General features: G+C 39.9%; 1 protein-coding gene across 3 annotated transcripts; it reads right to left on the bottom strand.

Annotated features, from left to right (window-relative positions):
• Positions 1-3: 3 nt before the first annotated feature.
• On the bottom strand, positions 4-27,925 carry LOC119153316 (SEC23 interacting protein). Of its 3 annotated transcripts, none has more exons than XM_037399599.1 (19): positions 27,742-27,925; positions 23,454-23,983; positions 21,818-22,013; positions 21,132-21,325; positions 20,708-20,797; positions 19,319-19,439; positions 18,919-19,008; positions 18,144-18,285; positions 16,637-16,845; positions 15,840-15,958; positions 14,882-15,052; positions 14,347-14,442; positions 13,959-14,165; positions 13,137-13,292; positions 12,241-12,343; positions 10,699-10,884; positions 9,145-9,307; positions 5,503-5,603; positions 4-2,209 (listed from the first exon to the last, which is right to left on the bottom strand). In XM_037399599.1, exons 1-18 carry the CDS (start codon positions 27,884-27,886, stop codon positions 5,522-5,524), a joined length of 3,000 nt encoding a protein of 999 aa, XP_037255496.1. In that variant the 5' UTR covers positions 27,887-27,925; the 3' UTR covers positions 4-2,209; positions 5,503-5,521. The 3 variants fall into 3 exon arrangements, with proteins under 3 accessions (XP_037255496.1, XP_037255498.1, XP_037255497.1); XM_037399601.1 differs by lacking the exon at positions 4-2,209 and adding an exon at positions 2,217-2,628; XM_037399600.1 differs by lacking the exon at positions 4-2,209 and adding an exon at positions 2,767-3,773.
• Between the last annotated feature and the right edge of the window lie 10 nt (positions 27,926-27,935).

Below are 27,935 nucleotides of genomic sequence, written 5' to 3'. Positions count from 1 at the left end.
TTAAGCTGTCATTTTTCCTTCATTAACATCTGAACTTCCATTTGCTTTTAAGATGCAAGAAGTGCTAGTTACTGTAGTTGCAGTCAAATTTTCATTTATACAACAAGAACTGATTTTCTACTATATTCCCAAAACCATTTCTCAGCCCCAGATGGTCCCTACACACCTGCACTAGGCTCCTGTGCATCCTTACATTGCAAAGTAAGCTCCTAGCCAGCCAGGGCCCCCGTGCAACAACACTTCTCACACACCCATAAAATTTTACTCTTCCTTGGTGCTGCTGTTCCCCCCCGCGGGGCTGTATCGGAGCCCCTCGGGCTTTACAGCAAAAACCAGAAGTGAACAAGACACCATCAGAACTACTTAAGCATTTTCATCTTGTATTTATCAGCTTTGTGCAACACTGAATAATAAATGTATAACCTCCCACTTTATCATATTTACGATGTTGTGGTTTATGGGGTTTGTTTTGTTTTGTTTAGTTTATTTGTATTCTGGCTAACAAAGCAGCCCATAGAGCTTAGAAAACTTTTGTCTTCAGAGATTAATTTACAAAGATACAAATACATTTGCTTTGGATAAAAAGTTTCCTTTGGCAAACTTGCTTCCCAGGACAAGACAGACTTTGATAAACAAAAGCAAGTCCAGTGAAAAGTCCCAAGATTAAGTACACTATCACAGCACATGGCCTGCGAGAAGATATCAATGAAAGCGTTCAGTCTTGAGAGCCGAACAGGAAAATCTTACTGTATCGTCACTTTTAGATAACTGAGGACAAGAGAAGATGGAGACATTATTTTTAAGATGCAGAAAGGGCAAGAGGCAACAGCCACAAGCTCCATCCAGCTGGGAAATTCCAATTGTGTATTAGAACAATTGCAGTCACAGCAGTCAAATGTTATAATGGGCCCCAGAGGTGCAGGGTCTCCAGCCCTGAACATGGCCCTAAAAGTCCCCTGCCTGAGGCAGGAGTGGCTAAGTAACCTCTCCAGAGGTCCTTTCCAACCTATTTTCTGTGATGAAAAACAAAACTTTGCTGTGAAGACCTGCTTGAAGTAAGGAATTTTTAATTATAATAACCAAAATATATACACAATAATGTGTATTTTACATACACCAAGGGGAAAAAAAACCCACCATACTGCATTTCAAAATTCATTTACTGCAATAATAGAGGCAAACAGTCAGTAGTAAGGTTAAGTCACTAATATTAAGAAAAGTCACAATTTGTATGTAAGCCAGAGGAAAGCCACAGAAGCTCAGTATTCAGAGACATGAATTCAAAGGATTTCATACTACCCAACTCATCTCAACTTCATTACACGAAAATGGAGTCTGGATCGCAGATCTGGAACTAGGTTATCATCCAGCACCCATAAGCTTCAGATTCCCCTATTTACATCAACTGCTTTGAGATATTAAACTGCAAGGTCAAGGTAAATATTTTAGTTCTCACAACTGCAGCCTAGTTTCGCTAAAATTACCTTAATTTCCAGACCAAAATGTTATTTTGAATTGTTCTTCATTTCAGGAAATGTGAACACTGAATTAGCTATAACAAACTTCTAACAGTTTCAAAGTCAAAGGTTCATTTTTACTTCAAAAAACTCCATAATAAAACTCTTAACAGAGGCTTAAAAAGGTCTTTACAAAATAATCTCCATCACACTTACAATAGTAAGAAAATTATTCTGGTTGCTAGTTTTTAGTACATAGGAACTGTTTTGTGTGATCTGCATTAAAGATGGTTATAAAAACAGTTCACATTTTATGTTTAAAAGATGGACCAACAAACATGTCAAGAAAAGCAGATTATTGCTGTTTCTCAACAAGTCCTTTTTAATAAGAATATGCTGCCTTGACAGGCAAAGCGTGTTTGACAGCCAGCTGGGACAGGATAGTTGAAGGAAAGAAGTAACGATTTGCATACCAAAAAACCCCACTTCTTCGGCGACCACTTTATACGTGGCAACTGTACAATTAAAACTGTTTTAAGATCATGACTGTGTCATTCCATCCATCTCTTCAATGACCGTGCTGATCATCTGAAAATTTAAGTTTGCTTGAAGTGACACAAGAAGGCAGAATCTGAGCAAGTTCTGGACTGACATAAAACAAGTCTAATGCTTATCCTGTCATCTGTAACTATGAAAATACTAGATGTTCTTCAAAGCATTTTTCACCAGGTCTGTCGGAGCAACAGGTATGGCTGTACAGAGAAAACAGAATATGTACACATGGGAAATACAAAATATATCAAGTTTTCTATTCTTAAGAGTAGAAAACAAAATTAAATATGCCAACATTCAGTTTCAAGAGGACTCAAATAGATCTAAACATCCATACACATTTTTTTATAATTTTTTTAATACATTAAGCTCCTGAAATATATTCTTTGTGGACACAAATTGACAAGTACAAGCAAAAGGAGCTCACAACTGCTCATAGGATGTCATTCACTATACATTTTAATTAGCTACTGATTCTTTAACTTATGGTAATACATTATCCTACACTAAACAGAGATAAATAAAATAAAGCAGCAATAGTCTATATATCCGAGGTTTAATATGCTGGTTTAATATGCTGGTACATTCTCCTCCCGCCACCAGGCCCCTCTAAACAGAGCTGTAAAGTAAGAATAACAGAGTGCATAGTGACTTAAAATCTTCTAACCAACACAGTGAAAGATACTCCTGCCAATCTAATAAAAAGAATAAGATGCTAGAGGTGGCTACGCTTTACTAAAAAAGGAAAAAATTCTTATTTGCAAGAGTCATTTAAAAAAAAAAAAAAAAATCGATACAGGAAATGAATTTTTCCATTTCTGTGTTAAAATTGTCCCAAGCACTGTTGTACATTGTTTACATGAAACCCTGTATTACTGTTTCACAAAGAACAGCTTCAAGGTTATCTAGAAGAGCTAAATCAAGTCACTCATACAAAACAGAAGTCGAACTCAGGAGGTTTTAATACCATTTGTACTATTTTATCAGTGAGTAGAAATAAACAGGTTCTGGTAGCTACTCACCAATTTTAAGTGCAACGAATTCTTCTCGTATGTAATTTTAACCAAGACAGTTAACACTACTGACTTGATTTAGTTAAGAGTAAGTTACCAGTAGATGTCAAGAAAAACCTCCCAAGACAGAACACTACACAAACACGCTATGCAGCAGATGCCACGTGTCAATGGACCCTCTTTGCTTTCAAAAATTCATCCCCCGTATGATGAAGCACAGGGGCCACCTGTGCTCTTCTGCTTGTTTTAAGAACACTGTTTTCTGTCTGAGGGAGTTGGCCAAACAATCAGCTGGTTCAGAGCAGAGATAAAACCAAGCATCTAGTTCCTCCCTTAGTTTGCCTCTGCTGAATTTTTTATCCACTCCAAAATTACCACGAAGTTAAAGGGATCTGCACTGGCCAACAGCCCCACAAAATCAACACTCCTGAGCAGAGGCAAGCAGGCCGCTAGAGCCGGTCTCTTTCCCTGTGCTGACAGCAGGTACATGAAACTGAACTGGACAGCAAGAGATAGCTTCGCACATCAAAGCAGGAAGTGGTGAGGTCTCAGCATTCAAATCAACTAACATGGAAAGTATAAAGAGGACACCAGAGCTACACCTTTGGCATTTACTCTTTCCTTTGAGCAACCCACAAACAGAGGTTGTTTCTTCAGATAATCTACTCTGGACAGGTAAGTGGATGTTTCTGTCATAGGCGCTGCTGGATAATCCGTTACCATCACACTGCCACCCTTCACATTTGAAGGTCTTGAAAAAAAGAAGAAAAAGAAAAAATCCACATGGCAACCCTACCTGACTGCTGTCTAACACTGGGAAAGACTTTTCCTTTTCCCTGCTGTGAGACTTACGTGGCAATATTTTACACAGCATATGTAGGGACATTTCTTCTCATGTAAAAAGGATCCTGGTCTTGTAGTGCGCAGCCTTCCCAAAATACCACTTGTCATTAAGTGCATCTCAGTGGGCCTTAACTGCCCTCCCACTTAAGCCTCTGGGATCTGGATCCTAGGCTCAAATGCTGTCGGTCACTCAGGTGCCGAGAGGAGTTCTGAGCAAATCCGAACGGTATTACAATCACATAGACTCCCTTGACTATGCTTTGTTGCATGACATCCTGCTAAAACGTCCTACGACTGTGTAGTTCTCAATAAAAAATATAGTTATCCCAGCATCTGCTGAAGCTAAGCAACAAACCCACTTTGTGGTTATAAATTATCACATCCTGTTCCCCCCACAATGAGATTGTGAGTTACTTCTGTAGCCATAAGCTTCATACAATTTCACTCTAAGCAGTCATAAAGAAATAAAAGCAGAGGAAAAAAAATCTGCACCTATGACTCGAGACTCTGCATAAGCCATCGTGGTAACTGATACACCACTGTCAGAGACATGCAGCCAAACAGTGCCTTTTTCCTATTATTTGGCCATGCTAAAAAAAAACCACCAAAAAAACCCACAGAAAAAAAGGCGTTTGATCAAATACGACATTTCATTTTTAAAAAAGATGCTATCCACTGCATTCAGAAGCATTCTGTTACAAAAGACTACTAAAACTTTACAGTAGCAGCTAAAGATATCGAGAATATTCCTCTGAAATGTCAAGTATTTCTCTTCATACTGGGTATTTATGTACCTTGACACTACGAGTTCTTCTGAAAAATGGAGAAATATATGAGAAACTACCCTGATGAACGATTCCAAAAAGGCAAGATGCGTATTTCTTCCTCCTTGCCTCTCAAAAGAGAATACAGTCTCTTCTACAACATCCAGTGGTACAATACAGATCCTCAGTTAGGAAATACTTATCTTAAAATAAAAATAACTGCAAGTATATTTCATATTTAAGATACTCAATTATATTATGTATTTAATTTCTTTTCAAAGTGAACCAACCTCCATGATATACCGTTTCATTTGTTCTACTGAAATTCTTAAGCTATACAAAGATGATAAAATACTGGCATATAGAGAGGTTTTATTTAGTAATTAATCAATACCAATGTTTAACACCTTCTTAGAAGACAATAAACTTCTTCCCTGGCATACACGTGCACAATTGGTCAAACAATACAACAACATGGACATTACAACAGGGGAACACTGTTCATGTTCTTTATCTACTGTACTGTAAATGAAGTTTCATCATATCCAGTATCACTAAGTTTTCCTACACTTGAACATTCACTGAACAACTGAACCAGGGGAGAAACATGATAGAGTCATTTTTACATATTTGCACTGACAATTATTACCCCATACCAAAAACTCTAACATCAGATATCTTTTGGGAACAAAGTGGAGAAGAACTTGATGACTTCCACTGCTTTTAAGTCTAGAAATTGGTTTTGCAATCAAACTGCCACTTTGCGGCTGCCTGCTCCACAATTTAAACTTCAGAGGAAGAGAGGAAAGTAAAGGCATCTAAGTTGCAGCTGAACTTGATATAAGTACGTAAGTTATGTTAGAATCAACTTACAAATTCATGTTTCTATACATCAATGCTGTGGCTGCTCAGGATTGATATTCATAGTCCTGTAAATTTCTTTGAGAAACAGCAAGGCAGTGTCTTCAGATCCCCTATGAAAAATGTTAAAAACATAATTTCAAAATCATAATTAAAAAGCATTATTTTAGTATGGTCCATGTTCTAATTGTTTTAAGTCACACTTCGTCCCATTCCAGCTCTCTTAAAAAGTTCACAGAACCAATTGTCCCAGTACTTAATCTTTCAGGCGCACAGCCTTACCTCTACTAACTTCAAGTTACAATTCATCAGTTTTGCATTATCTCTGCTCACAGCCCTAGCTTATGCATTTACCTTTTTCTACTGCCTTTTCCTCCCCACCTTACTACATGGCAACTCAAACTCCCCTTTTCTATACACTTTGACATTATTCATTTAGCTTAAATCTCCTCAAATAATCTGTCACTTTTTGTCTGCAGAGAGCTCCTGATTATATTCAGCACGGAAAACATTCTGCTTGTCAAGGCTTTCTTCCCTTACTTGCTCCGCTACATCTATTAGCTCAATGTTAATTAGCCTTGCAAGGTTTATCAGCAATATTCTAATTCTTCTCTCCTAAGCAGCTGGCGCTTTCTTGTAAACAAACTGTATTAAACACCCATAGCATTCCTCTCTTCCTTACCACTAGGAAGTAAGGAAGTTCTCAGATAATTCTGGTATTAATATAATCGAAGTGCCATGATTCCACCAAATTGCTGTTTTCCCTCCTCTTTCTGAAATCAAAGATTTAGGCTATCTGAATGTAAATTTAACATGGACATACTTAATTTTCTTATTCATCTATAAAACGTTATTTAAATACAAACAAACAATACCAAAATGTATCAAACAAACAACCACTGTAAAAATAACAAAGTTAAACAGGTGAATTGTAACAAAGTTCCAAATCTGGAATTGTTGGATAAGGGTAGCTCCTGTGCTTTTTAAAAGAAATGCCATAGGAGACAGTAAAGGAGATTTAGATGGTCAGAACTGTGATCCTTTAAACGTGAGGAACAGCATCCACAGAACACGAGTACAGACTGAAATGTGCAAGCTAAGATACCACAGATACATTCCACAATTGAGCTTAGAGATAGCGACCACATTTTTCGATGGCCTCCACTACTAAACGCCCAAGCAAACAAGCAAGCAGAAGGATCAACACGGAAGCTCCTATATTCTCTCTAACACACAACGCGTTTCATTTAAGGCTTTCCCCACCACCCCCCTCCAAAAAAAACCCAACAAACCCACATTCTCACATTTAGATCATTAAGCATAAGCATCGTGCTTATCTTCCTTGAATGACAAAAAAAGAAAGCTATGGGTAAAAAGTTTTTAAAAACCTGGGCACGATCAGCTGCCCCTTCTGGAGAAGAACTCCCTGTGGCTCCCCTTCCACCTGCACAGCAGCACTGGCACCCTGGGCCACCGAGCGCTCGGGGAGCCCTGCCAGGGCTCAGGCTCGGCCGCGCGGGCACAGCCAGCACTGCAGCCTGGATAATCCCTTGCCTGGCAGCTACTGATCTTAAACAACGTAAGCAATATCGACGTTATACGATCCTTCAGGTAATGCTTTCAATTCCGTATTTTAATACTCTGGAAAAATGCCTTCTTCTGAAAATTATTAGGTATTGAAAATCAAAACCTTCAAAAGCAGCGTAGAGCACCACTTGCCCGGCACCTGCTAAACTCAAAACAAGACTAGTCGTGCCTCCCTCGCCCAGACTGTTCTGCACAGCTCAGCAACTGACACCCAGCTTGTCTATCATAGAACGACAGAACGGTTTGGGTTGGAAGGGACCTTAAAGATCACCCAGTTCCAGCCCCCCACCACAGGCAGGGACACCTGCCACCGGACCAGTTGCCCCCAGCCCCATCCAGCCCGGCCTTGAGCACCCCCAGGGATGGGGCACGTACCACCTCTCTGGGCAGCCTGTGCCAGCGCCTCACCACCCTCAGGGGGAAGAATTTCTCCCTAGTATCTAATCTCAATGTCCCCTCTTTCAGCTTAAAGCCATTCCCCCTTGTCTTGTTGCCACACATCCTTGTAACAAGCCCCTCCCCGGCTTTCCTGTCGGCCCCTTTAGGTGCTGGGAGCTGCCCTAAGGTCTCCCCGGAGCCTTCTCTTCTCCGCGCTGAGCAACCCCAGCTCTCCCAGCCTGTCCTGGTAGGAGAGGGGCTCCAGCCCTCCGGTCATCTTCGTGGCCTCCCCTGGACTTGTTCCAACAGGTCCATGTCCTTATGTTGGAGGTGTGTACATTATTTATATATAAATATAAGGTGTGTTGTCATTTTGCCAAATACAGTTTACACATTCTTTGCTCTACCATTCCATATCTTGTGTATTTTAATATGCACTTAATTTCATGACAGTAATAAAACTTATACAATGACATACCGAAAAAAAGAAAAAGAGAGCAACTAATAAGGGCAAATACAACCGATCAATAGTTACTGCTATTCCTATAAATGGAATTATATCTCCATCTAAAACATGTAAGTACTTTTTTAAAAAACGTAGTAAATCCAGATAAGGCAATGGTGTACTATAGCTCTCACTATATGATGACACTGAACTCTGCTTCTTGTTCTAAAAATTGTTCTGCATATGAGCACGGTGAACCATAACCATCCAGATCTACAGGAAGTTCCACTGTGCCTTTTTTCTTCCTTTTTTTTTTTTGTTAATGCTTGAGAGCAGAGCATCAATATCCAGCAATGTCATTCCAAAATGAAGAGGTAATAAAGTTTTACTACACACTGTAGTCTAATACAACTGCTTCATGAATAGTTTTATTTGAAAAACTACAGGTGTCAAAATGTTCACAGAGCTCTCCTATTCTGCAAATAATTGTAGCTAAAGCTGTGTGTGTGTCAAAGTTTAAGAGACTAGTATGCAATGTCTTTACAGTAAACAGGACAATAGATTTGTTTACTTCATGCTACCACAGAATTTTGTTTTGAAATTAGCTTAGCTAGTAGTGACATCTAGATACAACAGCCAGAGACTGACGTTCCTGGGCAGTCATTATGTCCTGTTTACCTTAATATTCAAACCATCTCAATTATGTAACACTTGAGCTTCTAGAGTGTAACAAATTTGTCTTTACAGTATGCTTGTGTGGGAAGGCAACATCTTTTCAAATGAGAAGCCATTAAGTGGTGAGGATCTTGCATCCAACTCAACAGTCATCTTTTCCAAATGCTTCAAAAGATTACAAAGAACCAGAAAACTCAGGTCTCTTAAGTGATATGCATATCCATCAACCACTGCAGCAACTACTGTTCTGGTAGCTTTGTAATTGGTTGGTCCTTTGGCAATGTTTAACTTCTCAAATCAGTAGCCTGAAAAAAATAGATCTGTGTATATAAACTCAGTTATTTTTGTCAAAACGTACTTGAAGGGAAACACTAGGGTGTGATTTTTGACAGAGATCACCTGACTTTTCCTTATAAAACACGTGAGGCAGGAAACATTCTAGCTATTATATTGGTCACAGATAAACAACAGGCAATAGGACTAATATAAATGTTAGTAATGATTCGTTTACCACTTCAGGACATATAGTTACATCAGGAAAGCAGTATTTATAGAGTATTTCCTCTTACCAGTAGCACAAATGACTCTGTAAAGCGAAAAGATATTCATTGAAGCTTTCTATTGGTTTTTCTTGTAGAACATAATCAATACGACGTCCTCCATTTAGCATTCCAACCTTCACTAAAAAATCCTCATCTTTTGGAGGGTCTGGACTTTCAGTGATCTTTTCAGCTAAAATTGAAGAGTTTAAATCTTAAATCATTTTCAAGCACGGCCTGCTTGACTATAATCAAGAAATATCACCGGTTTTCCCTGCTATAGTCTCCAGGTGCTTGCAGCAAGGCCTCAACTGACACTACTGCATAATTCAGAAAGATGACTGGAACTATAGGCTTATTTCTTTCCTAACAGTTTAAACAGAGTTTGCTTGAAGAATAGCTCACAAAGTAGTAGCTGAGCAATTTTAAAAACAAGCCCCACTGTTTATGCATAGACAGATCCAGTCTTCCACAAAGCAAATAACCCGAAAAAATGTATTTTTACAGCCCCCTTGCATACAGTCAGTCACTACCCCCTATTTAAACTGGGAGGAATGTTTTGTCTCTGTAAGTATAGCTAAAGCCAGCACTACTAAACACCAACAGATAATTCACTGCCAAGAAGCTTGCCCTTGGTATCATTAGAGGTAATATTTATATCCAACTTTTATTTTTCTCAACAGCATTTTTTCTATTAGGGCACATACTTAAACGTGTCTTAGCTCACCCAAAAAACTCAAACTACTACTGAATAAATCTCACAAATATTTATTTGTATGAGTTTGCCCTGAGAGGAAAGGAAATAACTGAGCTGGCAATATACCCTTCCAACACAAAGCTGAAAGGTTATACAAACTCAAGCCTAAAATATCCTTTAATAAAAGCTGTTAACTTTTCCTTTCCTAAAACACAAAACCCCACAGAAGCAGATCTTGCATTTAATGTTAATACTCCTGTATTGGGTTTGCACAGCAAGATTTTGGTAGCAGGGCGACTACAGGGGCAGCTTCTGGGAGAAGCTGCTAGAAGCTTCCCCCATGTCCAGCAGAGCCCGTGGCAGCTGGCTCCGAGATGGACCTGCCACTAGCCAAGGCCAAGCCCATGGGCCACAGCGGCAGCACCTCTGGGATAACATATTTAAGAAAGGGGGTGGGGATGTGTGGAAGTCTGCTGTGGAACAATAGCAGTGGAGAGAGGAGTGAGAGCAGTGAGGGACGGTGCTGCAGGCACCCAGGGCCGCGCGGGGGGGAGGCACGGTAAGGTTTAGTTTGATTTCTCATTATCTACTCTGATTTGATTGGTAATAAATTAAACTAATTTCCCCTAGTTGAGTCTGTGTTGCCTGGGAGGGTAGTTGGTAAGTGACCTCCCTGTCCTTATATCGACCACAAGCTTTTTGTTGTATTTCCCCTCCCTTGCCCCACTGCGGAAGGCACTGACAGAACCGCTTCTGTAAGCACCTGGCATCCAGCACAGAGGCCTCCTTAACAGTGTCAGGAAAAGCAAATGCAAGCAACCATTAGTATACTCAAGTTTCTACTAATCTGAGATCAGTAAGTTACAAAAAAAAAAAAGTCCACAAACCTTCTACCACTTGCTTTTCTTCTTCCTCTTTAATTTGGTTAGCTACTTTCTCCAGTTCTGCTTGTAGCTGAGTTGAAGATGTATGAGCACGTGCAAATTCGTTAAGGGTCTGCCATGCACTCTTCAAAGAGCTAATAAAACCCTGTTTCAGATCAGATCCCATTCGAGAGAGAGAGTCTTTCAACTCTAAGGAAAAAAAAAAAAGGAACATGTCATAGTAGAGGAATTTAAAATGATAAACTAAAACCAGAATGATGAAACAGTGCTCAACAAATATCCCAACTGTTAGGAGAAACAGGTCTGCTATGTCACGAATGTGTGTTTTTTTGGTTTTCTATTCTATTCAAAAAGATCAGGTGAAATGTAATTAATACAGAGTTGATTTCTCTCTGAAAGAGTCAATGAGTTAAAACCTACTAGCATATGACACAGTCCAACCACCTCCAAATCCAGAAGCATCCACAAAAATAGCTACACCAGCCAATTCCTCAACACCACCACCACCACCCACAATCACTCTTAACACCCTACACTAAAGGAGAAGTACAGCAAGACTAGTTTCAAACTCCAGCACAGCAGAAGAGACCAGAAGAGCTGCTCATGTCTCCTGCAGTAGCAGTGAATTTCAAGAAGCTCTCTCAGACAACTCCAGCCTGTAATTCTGCTACAGCTCAGTAACTGTGTCACTGGTAACCAAGCTGCCATTCAATACTGGTGGAGAAACTTGGAATGAAGGAGAGCTCTTAACAACTGGTTAGAACCACATGGGTCTGTTAGATCCAGGCTTATGGCTATTCCATGGAACATTCACCTGCAAAGGAAAACTAATCAAGAGCAACAGACCATATTTTTCTCCTTTACTATATACACTTTTTGAGAGTTGTAACCTAAAATATTCCTTAACAAGTACTTTGTCTAGTCTAGGAAAGCAGACTCGTTATAACATAACATTCCAAACTACAGATGCTGCAGAATTACTCCATCCAAGTGCCTGAAAACAGGCTTTCAGGAGGGCTCTGTGAACTTTTGTACAAGAGTAATACTGTCAACTGAACAGCAAAACTGACTCTCCTTATCAAATATGCAGATTTAAGTATAGCACATTAATCTCATGTGTACTTGTGAGCAACAATGCCCAACAGTGGCTGTGGAACCACCTTTTTCCTCAACATTTCCAATACTGAACAGATAATGGTTAAACACTTCATGGTGGTCACTGGGGACAAGATAAAAGAAATCAGTACATTTACTTTGTTTCACTTCATCCTAGAAATTAAGGTGAACAGGTGATGTACAGCAATTGTTAAATGGAACTTTGATAATTAGAAGCTCAAATCTAGAGAAATTAGGATTAGTACATGTGAATGCAATTGCAAATGCCCAGCTTATGGGGCTGGGAGGAATGCCCTCTGATGTTTAGGAAAAACATGGAGTCAGATATCCAGGAATATTCTCTAGTTTCTTGAAACTTTACAGCATCCTAATGCATCAATTGAGTAAATTAGGAATGAGATCCATATATGAAATAAGTTTTCTTTTTACCCAGATGAAGTCTTTTTCTGCCTTTATGATGCGGAATGAGAACTGGTTTTAAATCCGTGTCTTCAATGATCATTGGCTCTAACCTGTAAGCTACTGGATCAAGCTGTTAAGAAACAATACGTTGACATTTAGTTATCTTAGAAATTATTCTGATTATCACATTTCAGTTAAAAAAATCCCCACTTATGATTAATAGGGAACATTTTTTTAATTCTGTTCTATTTAAGTTTACAGAAACTCAGACCATGACCATTTAGTTTAATGCAAAATTAGGTAAGTTCATTAACTACCTAGGTCTTGTTCTCCTACACACAGATTCTAAATAAGAAACACAACCGTGAGAGCAGCAAGATTTTCTTGCACTCCAATGACCTCTACCAACATGTCACTGTAATTGTTAAACAAAATGGGGAGAGTACAAGTGTAGTGGATGCACTGCAAAGCCTGTAAGGATTCCTATGCATCCCAAAATCTAAACTGGAAACTCAGGAAAGTCCTGTAAACAGCTTATATACACTCTATAAAAATCTACAAGAGTGGCTTGAAATTAATGGGGGAGGGGGGGGGGGAATATCAAAAAAACCCAACACAAACTCACCCAAAAGTTCTTTAAGCTCTGAAAACGAACAGGGCAAATATCGTCAAGCCAGCCCATACCTAGAATGCTCGGTATGGAACCTACAGCCAGCTCTACCTCACTTTTGCAGTAAAGATCACAAGTACTTGAAACATGTATTTCAGTTAGGGTTTGTTTTTTGTTTTTTTTTTAAACAAAGGTGTTTTGGGAGACGTACGTAGGGGAACAGGAGGTGGAACACTCAGTTTAGAACATAATATTCTGCATTGTCGTCATCTGCATCAACTAAAATCAAGTCTCAAAAGTAGTGCTTACTCACTGGATGATAGATATTGAAGAACCCCTTACAGGTAGGAAGCCTGTAGTTTTCATCAATCTTCTCCACACCTCTCACAGTAAGGAACACACCAATAGGAGAACCAAGAGCAAAGAAAATATCTGGTTCAAAGTCCAATGCACTGTAAACCACAGAAACCTGCCAGACAGAAGTCAGATACATCATCTCTCAGGTTAGTTAATATAATGCTAAGCTAGGAAGGAAAAACAAGTTGTGTATTAAATCAACCACATGCTTACAGTACTTCCAGGAAGCTTCAGCTGCATTCCCCTCTTCCATAACACCATAGTACTAGCACATATTAATACTAAAAATACTAAAAAAATTTTAAAGAAAAATTTAGAAGTATGAAAAACTAAAAAAACAAACAAACATACATTTAAACCAGGAACTCTTTGAGGTTTGGGTTTTAAGTTAAGCTTGAAGCAAAACTTAAACATAACAGAAATGGATCAATTTAGGCTACCATGTTAACTGTAGTGCCACAGAACCATTCAATATTATGGCATTCACATAGTTCTGCTTCTGGAACAGAACAGTGTTTACAGCTCACTCACTGATGAAAGGTAAAAAATGATTTGTAGTAGCATCCTTGTTATAATAAGTTTTGCTTTTCAGTAATCTAACCCACTCTGCCAGCCCTCCCTCCTGCCAAAAGGGTGAAGTTCTACATAGACGTAACTTCTGTGCTACTTCCCTTGATTGTTGTACAAAGTCAATTTGTAATCAACATTTAAAAAAAAATAAAACCAAGCAAAACGACAGCATTGTTCCAAATGAACCATTTAAGTTATGTATTCTCACCTGGCCAGTTCCAATTTCAAAATACTCATAGTCAATGTTCACAGAAGAAACAGATGCACCAACTGGAAGCTTCCTCTTTGACTGCTGCTGACCAGACTCTGAAGGGGAGACAGAACTAACTGTCTCTTTTGCTTTCTGAGCATCTTCTTGAGTTTGGAGTGTGGCAGTTAGCACTGCTTTCTTCTCTGCTACTGTTTTCTTTTGTTCCTTTTGAGAAAAATTTCAAAATCGGGGGGAAAAAAAAAAGTTTATTTCACAGTTGTTAACATCATGGATACATTAAAAGAACTTTGACAAGTGCATTCAAGAATAAAGGTTACTCCACAGTAAGGAAATCAGATACATTTACTTAACAACTTTTTATTTCATTCCTGAAAGATGTATTTACCTGCTTGGCTGCTCTATCTTTTACAAAATTAGCTATTTTCTTTCTTGGTCCAAGAGGTATCCCCATTTCCTTCAGGTCATCAACTGTACACATGAGCTAAAAAACAAAAACAAAATAACACACACACCAAAGTATACTTCGTAGCTTCTCTAGTAACATATACAATCTTTTATTGGCAATGATTAAGAATTAGGTAAGACATTTTACAAAGCTAAAGTTACAAAAAATTTAAGAAGATATGATACAAAGTGCCTTACCATAACTGAGGGTGCATGCACTGTGGGAACAAAAAAAAAAAAAAAAACCAAACCACAACAAAACAAAACACACCCACACCCCAAAAAAAGTCATGTAACATTTAGTCTTCATGTCAGGCATTTTCTTGCCTTTGCAACTGCTTTCATGCTTCATGGTACACTCACTAAACTCAAAGGAAAAAAAAAGAAAAAAACCCAACCCCCCAAAAAAACCAAACCCAAACCATAAGCCTCCATACCCTGGGGAATCCCCATAAGTCAAGTGAATATTATTGTACCAGAGACTCCATGTCAATTCGCTCCTTCTCAAACGTGCTTGCATACTCGGACAAACTAAGCATTTCCAGAGTCTTCTGCAAAGTAGGAACATCATCATCTACTTCAGGCTCACAAAGGTCATCACCAGAAGTAGTAATTGAGGAGCCCAAGGAACTCGTATCTTCAGTCATCTTAACAGAACAGCATAGAAACAGAATCACATAATCTAACGGTGAAAAACCAACATGCAGCATATAAAAGCAAGTTTAATTGCTTTCTCTTAAAAACATTATTATGTAAGCTTTGTAAATTTATGCCCATTTTTAGTACAGCAAGACACAGACCAGGGGTCCTCAAACTTTTTAAACAGGGGGCCGGCGCGCGGATGAAGTGGCAGGCAATCATCTGTGGCTGCTTGGTTTCCCCTGCCAACCCCCGGCGGGGCAGGGGCGTTCTGTAAATACCAGGGGCTGGACTGAGGACCCTGGGGGCCGTATCCAGCCTGCGGGCCATAGTTTGAGGACCACTGACAGACTTTCCACTAGTAATAGGCCAACAACATATATATTTAAAAATTAAGAGATGCAAAAGGTTTCTTGAGCTTTTCAACACTCAGGAATACTTCCTTTTACTCATCAAACTGGTCACCGTTTCTAGCCTGAAGACAGACAGATTCTTTCCCTCTTACACATACCCCCTACCATTCAGATACTGTTAAGACCAAGTTACATGTCCGTAAGGGTCAAAGCTAATGTTCACAATCAAATCCCATTACTGACCTACCTGGAATTTGAGAGAGAAGCAAACAGTTTGTCCTGAGAACTGACAATATTTACAAAACTGCACATTTCCATTAACACGTTAAAATGTACTATCAGGACCCACAGCTGTGTTTCAGCTAATAAATCCTGAAAACTTAAGGAAAAGCTGCTGAAAATATCCGATCTATTTGCCTGGAAAGACCAGCATGCAAATTACCTGTTTATCATGAACAGCCATATCCTTTACAGTCCCATTAACAGCAGAGAATGGTCCCGTATTTACTGATGAAGCCAAGTCCTTCTGGTTAGACAATATGTCAAATAGAATTAAGGAACCTGAAAACAGGAATTAAAGGATGCCTTGGGAAAAATATCAGATTTTCCTGTCCCTAAATCCCAAGCAAGATTTATATGCAATACTAATATCAACATACAGATTGATCAAAAAAAGATGGTTGAATTGAAACTAAAATGCCCATATATTACCTTGAACACAATCATTCTCAGCAAAAGCCAAACTTTTTTTTTTTTAACCCCACTCATGATTTCTGTAGTTGCCACAATTAAACTGTCTTTCCTTAAGTGTCTTAGGCTGCTTGCCAAACCGGAGGAAAAGTTCCAGCCTAAACCAGTATGTTGTATGTTATAACACTTATCTTGTGTTCCAAAAAATTATCTTCCTTTTGCTAAGTGATGGTTCTGAGACACAGAGGTTACCAACCTAACAGGATACAAGATAACCTGTCAACTTGTAAACACAAATTAGACAGTAAGTTTTCATGAAGGAAACTAAAGGGGGGGTGGGGGGGTAGAGGGAAATCCACACATTCACGAAGTACTACTCTTCTCTTGGAGCTTGATAAACTTAGCTATTGAGAGCTATTTGACTTTTAGTCAACTATATTTTGAAAGACAGCCATACCCTACCAGCTAATTATGCTTCTTAAAGAAGGTCCCATTTCCCTAAGCGTACAAACACTGGTTTTATCCCAGATCAGTTTGTAAGATGATTACCTAAACTGTGCCCAGCCACAGAGACTCCTCCTTTGAAGTCTGGGTTGCGACTCATGAACAGTGCATACAAACGATTCATTTCCATCCCCACTTTATCCACAATCGTCTGACAGTAGGTGGGGCTATTGTAAAACAGTATGTCAAGGAGCGTTTCGTTGGTGAAGTGGCGCAGACGTCCAATGCTCGGCAAAGTGATCTTTTTTATGTTCCTAGTAACACAAAATCATTAGAAGCATGAATGCCTTTAAAGAAATGCAGGTAAGAAGTTTCTTAACTTTTGAAATAACAGGTAGTAGTAGAACTGCAATGTAAATACTACAGATATGGTCTCTACACCCATTAAAAAAATGAACATACAGCCTTTTGGCCTTGTTGCATATTCATACATGAGCACGATCTGCTGGTTGTATGTACCAGAGAGATACAACTCCTCTTTTTCTCTCCAGGCTGAAGGGATGCCTGAAATGATCTCTCCTCTGTTCCAACACTGCTCTCATATAGTAACAGGGAAGTTCCATGAGCAGATTGGTCGAAGTGGAAGAGAAAAAGAACTTGCATATAAAAATTGAAGGTGAATTTGAGGTAACGGGCAACGTAATACTCTCTTTTTGAAGAAAAAGCTTGGCATCACCATCCGCCTGCCTGAAATTAAGACAGCTGCAACTGAATTGCCAGAGAACTGAGACTGCCTTAGTTAGCATTGCCTGGTTTGATTAACAGAATAAGGATCCTTCCTCATGATAATGCAGCATTCAAATGCAAATAAAAGACAAAGAGTCTAGGAAAGCAATATGACTTGACTGAGCTAGATAAGCGGTACAGGTTGCTACCCTCACAATTTCTACTTCCCCATCTTTGAGCAAGAGAAAACAGCTTGAAATGTCAAGTGACAGCAAAGGGATAGGCACCAAGAAGTGATCTTAAAATAGATCTTAAAATGCCTTAACACTCCTACCCAAATGCAGATACTTCGTTTCAAATAAAAAAAAATTTAAAAAAATCTTAGCTCAACCGCCTAATGGTAATTCAAGTACTACTCTAGGACTGGAGAGAGGGCTCAGTGCCTTTCTCAGAAAGAAGACACTGATGTCTCCCAGTGGGACACTCAATCGGACTGCAGGAAGGTACAGGAGAAACTCCATTCTAAACTACACACCTGTTGCTGGACAATACATCTCCATGCTCACCACCTCATACTTAAAATTGCTATCTCTACATACTCACTCATCATCCTGTATCAATGCAGTACTGAAAAATCATGTGTGGATATGTATCCCGTCACTCAGTGTCATGAAAACAACAACAACAACAAAAAAATACTCCACATGCTTTTCCAGCTTCCCCTATATTCCTCAAAACGTTAACAAAAAAACCCCAATTATCTTTTGTAACCCAGTCATACATTTATCTAGCCTAAAGAGCACATTAACTGCTCCTTTTATCCACTCTACAAAAACTGTTAAGATGTAGCTTGTATAAAGTTCTCAACATTAAACAATATACTCACCTGTCTACACCTGTTGCATCTCCGTGCAGAGAACTGTGCCAGTGAACTGGGAGGAATTCCACCCTGCTCACTTTACGTTCCTCTAAAGATTTCTTAAAGTGAGTTTGCAACAGCTTCAGAGAAACAGTCCTAAAATCATCAACTGCAGAGAAAAGTAATGGAAATTCAATACTAGCAGTACTCACGTAATACACAATTACAATTTTTTTTTTCCTCCCACTCCAATTTCAGACATAGTCAAAATACAAACGAAGGAAACTGCAAAGTGGAAAAATCTTTTCATTTATTACTCCTCTAACCATAAGAAAACATATTTTTAAAAAAGTTTATTTCCTAGCAAGCTTCTGTTTCTCTCACAGTGAATGCATTTTTACTCCATGACCAGACATGGCCTTATTAATTTACTCTGTTGGACTGGAGTGTATTTAAAAAAAAAACCAAAAAGATAAAAGCAAATAAAACCACACCCCACACAAACACCACCACACACACACACCACACAACACATACAGCCGCACCACAAAAGACAACCACACCACAAAACCCACAGCATTCTGCAAGTCTGATATTGAGGACTAACTAATAACAGTTAAAGCTGTAAGTCTGACAAAACACAGATTCAGCTTTTAGGAAAAATTCTACCAGAAATTGAACTTCTTAACATTAGAGACTTTTTTTAAAAAAAGAAAAAAAAGAAATGCTTATCTGAATATGATAGAGACTGACATTTAAACAGTTAAGAATACAACTGTTAATTAAACAAATGAAAATTTACCACATTCAACAATGCTTCTAAATCTCAAGTCACATACGGGACCTATGCCATGAACCATAAAGACCAGATGGTCAATTTGGGACATTTCTCCTGTAGAAAAAGAAGAGGGGGAGGGTGGATAAAAATATCACAGTATCAATATGTACTGCGGTGGTGAGGTTTAGAGTCAAGCAACTTTAAGATATACTTGTTTTATAAAGCCTATTACATAACATGGTTCAGGAGAGAATATAGCCCACAGGACCCCTTTGATATAAAAAAAGCCCCAAAACAGCTAACCTCTTTCAGACACCTTAGATGAAATCAACAGTGCATTGCCACTCCATCCACTATCATCCAACTTTTGCACAGAACCGAAGCAAATGCTCAAGGTGCAGACCCATGTACAGTAACCACATACCATCAGGAATTTCATCATGGTCATCATCAATTCCACGTTTTACAACCCTTGGTCTTGTCTGACCATCTTGACTGGTGCCCCATTCATCTGGTGTGGCAGAAGGTTGGAACTGAACTATGACCTGAAAAAAATACATTGGACAATTATAAACACAAAAACCCTTATGATCCATATCGTTAATCTAAAAGCATCGCATGTATAACATACTCCTTGTTTGACCGCTTTACCTTGCATCTGAGACTCAACTGTTTCCTTCAGTTAGCACATACGCAAAAAAACAGCCTTAGAAAACCCTAGGGCTCTCCCCTAGTGACAGCTTCACTAAAACTAGACTCCAAAATAATGCAGATGATTCTCATTAGCGTGAAAAGCAACCAGACATCTTGAACAAAAGCAACTACTAGTTGAAGAATCTGGCCTACTCAGTAATTCTTATCACTTTTAACTCCTCAGACAAGTATTATTCAAGTTCCTCTTTCCTAGACCCCAGTATCCACTCTTCCCCAGCAGATTACTGTTTATATGAGGAAACTGAATGCTACCCCTGTCTACAATTATTCTATCGGGGGGGGGAGCAGTGCTTTTCAGGGAAGGACAATGACATTCAAAGTAGCCCAGAAACCCTAGAAAGCAAGTTCAGCGGTACAGCTGTTTACAAGACTGACACTGACTCTATAGTCTCAACTCATATTTATGACGCCAAGTGATTTAAGCATGCCTTCTCCAGCTTTTTACTGGACAGAACTCCTTCACCAGCATTAAGAAGTGCTTAGAGTAGGAGCAACCATGATCCTTTCTGGCTCTTGGATTATTTTATTTATTAATTACTGCATCTGTGATAAGTGAATAATTAACAGCATTAGTCAATAAGGCTGAAGTCCATGTTTTAATCACAACAGACTGTTAACAGAGTATTTAGAGTAACTAAAGCTTTTTTAGCTATACTTAACTATGGCCTAAAAATAGTTGCAGTGGAAGACTTCTTATAGCTTAAATACACAAACTAATTACCTTATAGTTAGATTAATGCTCTTCTCCACATGAAAGGTCTTAGTTTAAATTACCTTCCATTTGGCACAGACTGTCTGAGGTTAAACTAAATCAAATTGCCTCCCACTCACTACCAGTTACACTTAGTTGAAATATTTACTATGCAAACCCTTCTTCTTTGGTTTCAGAAAGCATTGCTTTTTAATCACGTGACAGCACATTGAAGCAAGCAGGAGTTCAGTGGTCTATAAACTTTATCATCTTTAATGCAGACACATCCAAAACAATCAACAAGTACATTTAAAGCAAGACTCCTAGACTGCATTCAATTTATGCTTCCATCCATCTGCTCATTCACCCTTAATGAATTCTGTGAGAACCAATTGCCAAAATTATTACCTTGGGATTATGCATAACAATTGTCTCCCCATTTGGGAATTCAAGTCGCCGATGCCACTGATTTGTAGTTACAGCCCTTTTATATTCTGCCTGAAACAGTGAAGAAGTTACAGAAAATCAGCATGCCTTCTCAGGCAAACTATTTTTTGGCCTTGTGCATCACCTGTAATATTAAGGTTATAATTTACATAACTTATACAGAAGTGTCATGTGAAGCACTACACAAGTTGATTTTAGGTCACAGTGGTGCAGGACCTATGCATGAGTGGCCTTCAAGCCACTCCCCTTTCAGGATTTGCTGACTTGAATTCCAGAAAGCACACTCTGGAAATCATTTTAATGAAACACAAAGAAGTATTTCCAAGGTCACACACACACGAAGAACTTGAGAGTTCTTTGAAGTTTATGTAAACGTAATACTAACCTCTAGCTTATCACTAAAGTCCTCAGTGTAAGGCACAAACCGGCTATCCTTGTCTCCCTTATAAAACCACATGCACCGTCTCACTTCAGAAGGCTCTTCTTCCCAGTAAACAGCTTTCCTTATTCTGTCATACAGGTATACATCATAGCGTCCCCCATCAGTGCTTAGAACCACACTCTCAGGATCAGGCTGGACTACGACACAAAAGTCACACTCGGTTACAATACCAACACATACAATTCTCTCTTGCCCCAGCCCCTGTCACTTCCGTGATGACTATTAGGCCAAGACAGACAGTTCTACCGTGGAAGAGAAGCTTCATAATATCACGCAAGCATTCTGTTGCTTCTAAAATGCTTCCGCATACTCTGTACACAACAAAAAAAAGCTTTGAACAACTTTCAAATATGAATACTTGTTCCAGAGCTGACAGAGTTTAACAAAAAGGCAACTAAGACACAGATAACTAGAAGTTCTATGTGAAAATGCGATGGTACATTTTAACACTGACAGCATCAAACAGCAGACAATGTAAGTGAAATAAATGAAGTGGCACAAAGTAAATCTTCAAGATATATTTTAACATTACTTATTACTGCCATACCACACGCTCATAAGTGAGAGGCATTACTCTAGTATCTTCTTTCTAGTCCTTCTGTTTACCTCTTGAGTAAGATACAACTTACCAGAATTATAGACTTCCTCTAGTTTTGCAGAATCCAGAATGCTGAACGGCATCCATACTGGCTTGTCCTCCACCTCCTTACAGTAGAACCAGTGCGGCTGAACTGGTTCATATTGGTTCTGCAGCAAAACTGGAGGTGCCTGGACCAGTGGGCCTGCAGGCCTGGGAGCTCGGACCTGTGACTGAGGCTGTGGAAACTGAAAACACATGCAGGCTCATTACCTCAGTCTCACGTAGTTTTTACAGAACTGATCTATGTTTTGCTCCAAGAGAACACTCTGAGCCTTAATTCTTAACATTTTTACCTCCTCAAGAACATTGCCTATAACATTTCTAGAATGAAAGGTAAGTTGTCCACTTCATCATGTTTTAGAAAACTTATACCTTTTCAATTTGAGACAGGATGCGAATTTCATTCCTACAAGTACTGGTAAAAAACGTTATGGTCTAAGACATTGACTATCTAAAACCAGTAAGATTTAAAATATTCTCTGAAATTTTCAAAACACAGGCTGAGTTTATTTCTTACAGCCACCAAATCTGGCATGAAAATAAAAACTCATTCTTCTCATTATTCATTTAGACATAATTACATTTTTGCACAAAGATTGTCAATTTCAACAAGTGGCCACTTCAGTAATAGCTGTCTTCCTGCAAAGTTATCAGGACAGGCAGATTTCAAATGCAAATGTAGCCTCAGTGATGTAAGAAAAGTAATAGATTTTGAAAGGGACTATAGCCTACCTAAAGCTGATTTCATGCAGATTATACAAAGACCCCAGCACAACTAAAAGCAAGTTATGTCAGCAGCAGCAACTGCTTTGGTCAATACATTTAAAAAAAGAAAAAAACTAATATATTGTACAATATATAAAATCAAGCAAACAGAAATGCTGAAATTCTTTAATATATAAGCCAGATTGTTTAGGTTCTACTGCCTTTCCTATGGTTTTTTGTCATTATATAATCTTTCTATTCTTTATTCACAACAGCAGCAACATAGCAATAGCTCAGAGAAAATAAAAACCATTTTTGTTGTTTTCAAGGAAAATTTATCAGGTTATTTACTAACCCGTTCACACTGTAATAATGCTGCTGTGAAGGTAAAAAGAACAGAGATTAATGGTTTATATCACACAAAATCCTCAGCTGACATGTTTCAAAGGGTTTGCTGACAATTTAATGTGACTTAGATGATAATTTCAAAAAGTGCTGGCTTCACCAGCAAAATCAGCTTGAAAAGAGATCTTTAGCCCATATCTTGCAATCAGCTGAATGACCCAATTTATAGCAGAGGCAGAAACAATGCAGCAGCACAGCTGAAATGGCAGCAAACTCGGCAAGAGACAGAAGAGAGCAACAGAAGTTTACAACCTGGTTTTGTTTCTGACACCAGAGGCTCAGGTAGCTACAGCCTCAGGGTACACTCACTTCAAAGATCAGAAAGTTTTCCCAATGCAACAGCTCTAGGCTAGTTCTAGTGAAAAGATTTTGCTATCAGAAATGGTTCAAGTCTTTTCCTGGGGTTTTGTGGTGGGAGAAGAAAAATCTTCAGAAGATACAACATGCAATTCAAAGAGGAAAGCGACTTAAATCATTTTATTCTGGTATCGGGACATTGGGAATGATTTACATACCTGTGTCAACGACCCTGGAGGTGTCTGATACATCTGGACAGGTGGTACAGAGGATGGGGGATGAGCAGGCACATGGCTCTGTTGCAGCTGTGGTGGAGTAAGGTACGGGTTAGCTCTGCTGCTCAGTGTGGTGTGCCGATAAGGGTTATACCCCTGCTGAGATGTTCCCTGGGGAAGAGTAGACACATTTGCAGGTGGTGGAGAACTCTGCTGAGGAGTCTGATAAGCCGTGATTCCCACCTGTGAAGTAGGTGGTGCACTGTAAGAGGACTGCGACTTAGGAATATGTGGTGAAAAGGCATTTTGCCCATCCTGTGACCCAGATACAAGTGGAAGGGAAGTTGGAGGCCTGGAGAACGGTGATGCTCCAACTGGTGGTGCAACAGTTGTTAAGGGTGGCTGCCCAATACTTCCAAATGGATCACTGCTACTAGGTACTTGAGAGAAATAGTTGAAAGTCTGTGGTGGATTGGGGCTGGCAGAAGTCTGACCCAAGAAGCTGTCCTCTTCACCAACATCTGCAGAATCATCTGCAAAAACAAAGAGATCACTACTGATACTGTGAGAGGTTCAAACCAGTGAAGTCTGTGTAGTCAAAACGTTCTGTAACACTATCAGCCATTATCAAAACCCTGCTGGCTCCCATAAAGCCGAAAGGATTACAAAGCTTACGTATCCTTGATGATTAAACACATCACAAAATGAAACAAAAAGATAGAGAGTCTTCAAGACCATTTTAAACAGACCATAAAAGTTACTCAGTTTACACAAATAAAGCAACAAAAATTAAAAATCTGACGTTAGACTGAAGTATGACTGACATCAGGACGCTCCCAAGCCAGCCTGGCAAAGATCCCTGCTTCCAAGGCACTAAAATCCCTTCCAGTTTCCCTTATGCCCACTGAATGCAAGAACAGCCTTGGTTTATTTCCTTTCACCATGAAACAGGGTTCCTAAGCATATGGGTTTACGCTCTAATTTTTATACTTCCAAGATCAAATTCAAAAGCAGAGCTTAAGGACATTCCCAAATAGGCCAAACCTACTACTTAACCAAACCATTCTCGCCCGCTCCTTCAGCGGAGCCCTCACAAGGTTTCTCAATTGATTTGCAAGGCAGCCATAATTCATCACTCCAAGTCATCTGGCGAGCAGGACTTACTCCAGTTCTCTCTAAAAATCCGATTCTAGACTGGCACAAGAGCTAAATGTCTGGTGAGGAAAAATAATTCCCCATTCTGCATAACTCTAGGAGAGGGCTTAGAAAGGTACAAGGCCATGACTGCCTCTTCACATTGAGAAAATATATAAACCAGGTCCTGGGCAATCAGAGCTTTCTGCTTTGCAGTGACCTAGTAACAAGTGGAAAAAAAGTTGTTTGTCATCATCATAAGTCTAACAGTAAACTCAGCTAAACCTGTGATGCTCTGAGCATCACTGTCTGCCTGCTAAGGGAACAGCACCTTGCAAGCAGCCAGTGCAATTTGCAGAAGTCCTAAGTGTATTGTTATCTATTCTGGCAATCAAATAATCCCCAAACCACGGGGAAGAATCCAGAGAGCTATCATTGCTTTTCTCCTACTTAGTCCCCAGCCAAAGAGAGAGATCAAGCACCTCTGCAGCTACAAGCAGCCGTTAACAAATGTCTCTATCCACAGCCAACATAACTAATATAGAGCATCAAGGGAGCACAGGGGAATCTACAGAGCAATCTCCCTAGGAAGCTACTGTTCTAATTAATTAATCATAAAAGCAGCAGCTGCCATGACTATTTTAACCATCTCTCATTTAGCAATTATTTTCAGACAGTGTCAATTTGAGGCATCACCTGTATTTATCAATTTCTCTTACTTTCACCTATAGCATTTCATCCCACTTTGAGGAAAAAAAATCCAAAATTTATGCATGTTAACCAACGCGTGGAGAATACTAAAGTCATTTGTAAGCAACCACTGTGAAGTCAGGCCTACAGGTTATCTCCCAACTACAAGCACAATAGCCATTTATACTAAATAAAAGGTCTGAACTTCTAAACAGTAAAATTGTTCTTCCTTTCACATTTCATAACCATTATAGAATAGAGAGAAGCATACTGCATACCACACTGTCAATTCTCAGCTTTCCTGGTAGCAGAGCAAGCAATTCACCCCACCACCATCTGATCACAATAAACACATCACAACATGCTGAAGAGCTTTCAAGGTCTTTACCAACTGCATGTTCACAAAACACCTACTATTCTCCAATTTCAACTGCGTTTCAAAGATTTAGTCTAACTGTATCTTTCCTTGCAAAACAAGGTTGACAAGGGTTCTGCCAAAACAAAAATTATACAGCCATACACACACACACACACTTCTCCAGCACATACATTACTTTCTAATTTGCCTTTTCCTAATTCTGCAAAAACTATGTTCAAACATAAGCACAGACCGGCAGAAAAACAAGTACTTCATACAGATTCAAAAATATCGTGAGTCTGCAGCTTTGACATACAAAGGTAGTACTCTTCCCACATACAAAACAGTATTTTTCAAAAGTGACTGTGTGACAGCCTCCTGTACATCTCTCCTTATGTAAGGCGGAATCTTGTCACTCACAGATTGTCACCTGACAACCACAAGTGACATTAGTCCACTTCCTCATTGGGAACACCCCGCTCTATCTACAGTAAGCATATCTGTTACCTCACCCACACCTGAGCCACAGAACGTACCTTCTATCATCAAACTGCAAAGCACAAAACACTTGCTACTTTCTCTTGGAGATACAAGAAATTTATGGCTGCACGCAGCTTCCTAGTGTTGGCTGTCAGATGTCAAACAATTCCCGAGATGAATTCCTATTACATTTTAGACAATTTAAAATTCAAACTCAAGAGCTTCTTCCTTCTTGTTTCCGACTTTGATTCCCGAACAAAAACGGTCCTACCCAGCCAGATCCCTATGACAGCTGGCTGGACAAATGGTGAGTTCAATGGGCCACAGAAATGGAACACTGAACAGGACATGGGCCTTACTTGGACAGACATGGAATGTGGCACAACCTTCGGCACTGAAATTCACTCCAATTGCAAAAGTATGAATCTTCATCCAATCAAATCTTGAGTGAGATGAAGAGTATATTGTTCACCATATCAATGAAATCCCAGCAGATTTTCTCCCTGGCTAGCTTTGAAGCCTTCAGGAAATTGCCGCATGGCAGCCATCTGTGCTAAGCTACTAGCCAGGCTAGCACTTAAAAGTTACTTTTTTAAAAAAATGAAAACCAACATAGATTCTCAAGAAAGAAAAACAGTAAGGATTGCACAATGGAAATAGTAAATGTATCAGCTACCTAGATACCTCAAGTAAATATAAATATTATTCTAATGCTTTTAACCCTCCCCCCAAAGACAGGCAATCGATCTAAAGAAACATTTCAGAGCCATACTTGGCAAACACTTTATTAAACTTACAGAGAGGTACTCCACCAATTTCCAGCTATATTAACACTTCTCTTAGCTGACAATTGTCAGCTCAGAAATACAACAGTGTTGGATTTGGGACTCAACATGCACAAATGCAGTAAAGCTTAAAATATCTGATTTCTAGATGTACTTCTAATATTCAGGGCTTTAATCTCAGACTGAAACGAATGGATTTTGCTGGAAATGCTCTATCTGAAATTGTTTGAGCATCAGATTTTAAGCTGCACATGCATGTACCTGCAACCATTATGGCTTTAGAATGAAAGTATGTTAAAACCACAGTTTACTTAGACAAGAAAATTTAAGATACCTGCTTAACACGCTATTTTCACACAAGCGAAACAGAAGATAACATGGAAGAGGAGTTTAAAAAAAAAGTGAAAACACTAAGTACCTGAAAGGAAAGTTTAACTGCCGAATCAAATACGCTAAGCAATGAACCGAAAGCACGATAATCACTCCCCCCTCCTCAGACACAGAGCTAGACCCCGAAGCCGTAAGCATTGCGCACACGCCGGGAAGCGGCCCGCAGGCCTCCCGAGCGGCCGGGCCTCCCGCAGCACCAGTGCCCGGCGGCGGGCAGCGCGGCCCGGCCCAGAGCCTGCGGGGGATGGAGAGTCGCACCGGCACGTAGCGGCCCAGACCCCGGCCGCACCCGCAGCACCTTCGCCACGCCCCGGCTCAGCACCCCAGAGGTCCCACCGGCCCCGCGGCCCGCTGCCCCGGCCCGGAGAAGCTCCCCAGCTCGGCTCGGCCAAACTGGGCTCCGCGCCCTCCTGCCTCCCCAAGGGCGCCCCTCGGCGCCCCCCGCCGTGCCTACCGGCTGCCAGGAGAGCGGGGCTTGGCGGGATAGCTGGGGCTTGGCTGACCGGGATGAAGGGCACGGTGAAGTTGAACTCGGTAGCGGAGGAAGAGAAGAGCAAGTTGGTGCTGCCACCGGTAGCCCCCGGCTTCGCCGCCGCCATGGCTGCACCCCGGCCACGTCCCTTCCCCCGTGGCAGCCCGGCCCTTTCC

Source organism: Falco rusticolus, chromosome 9 (genome assembly GCF_015220075.1).
Source record: "Falco rusticolus isolate bFalRus1 chromosome 9, bFalRus1.pri, whole genome shotgun sequence".
Taxonomy (NCBI): Eukaryota; Metazoa; Chordata; class Aves; order Falconiformes; family Falconidae; genus Falco; species Falco rusticolus.
Note: the sequence above shows the minus strand (reverse complement) of the source record. Positions and strands in the feature narration are given on the sequence as shown.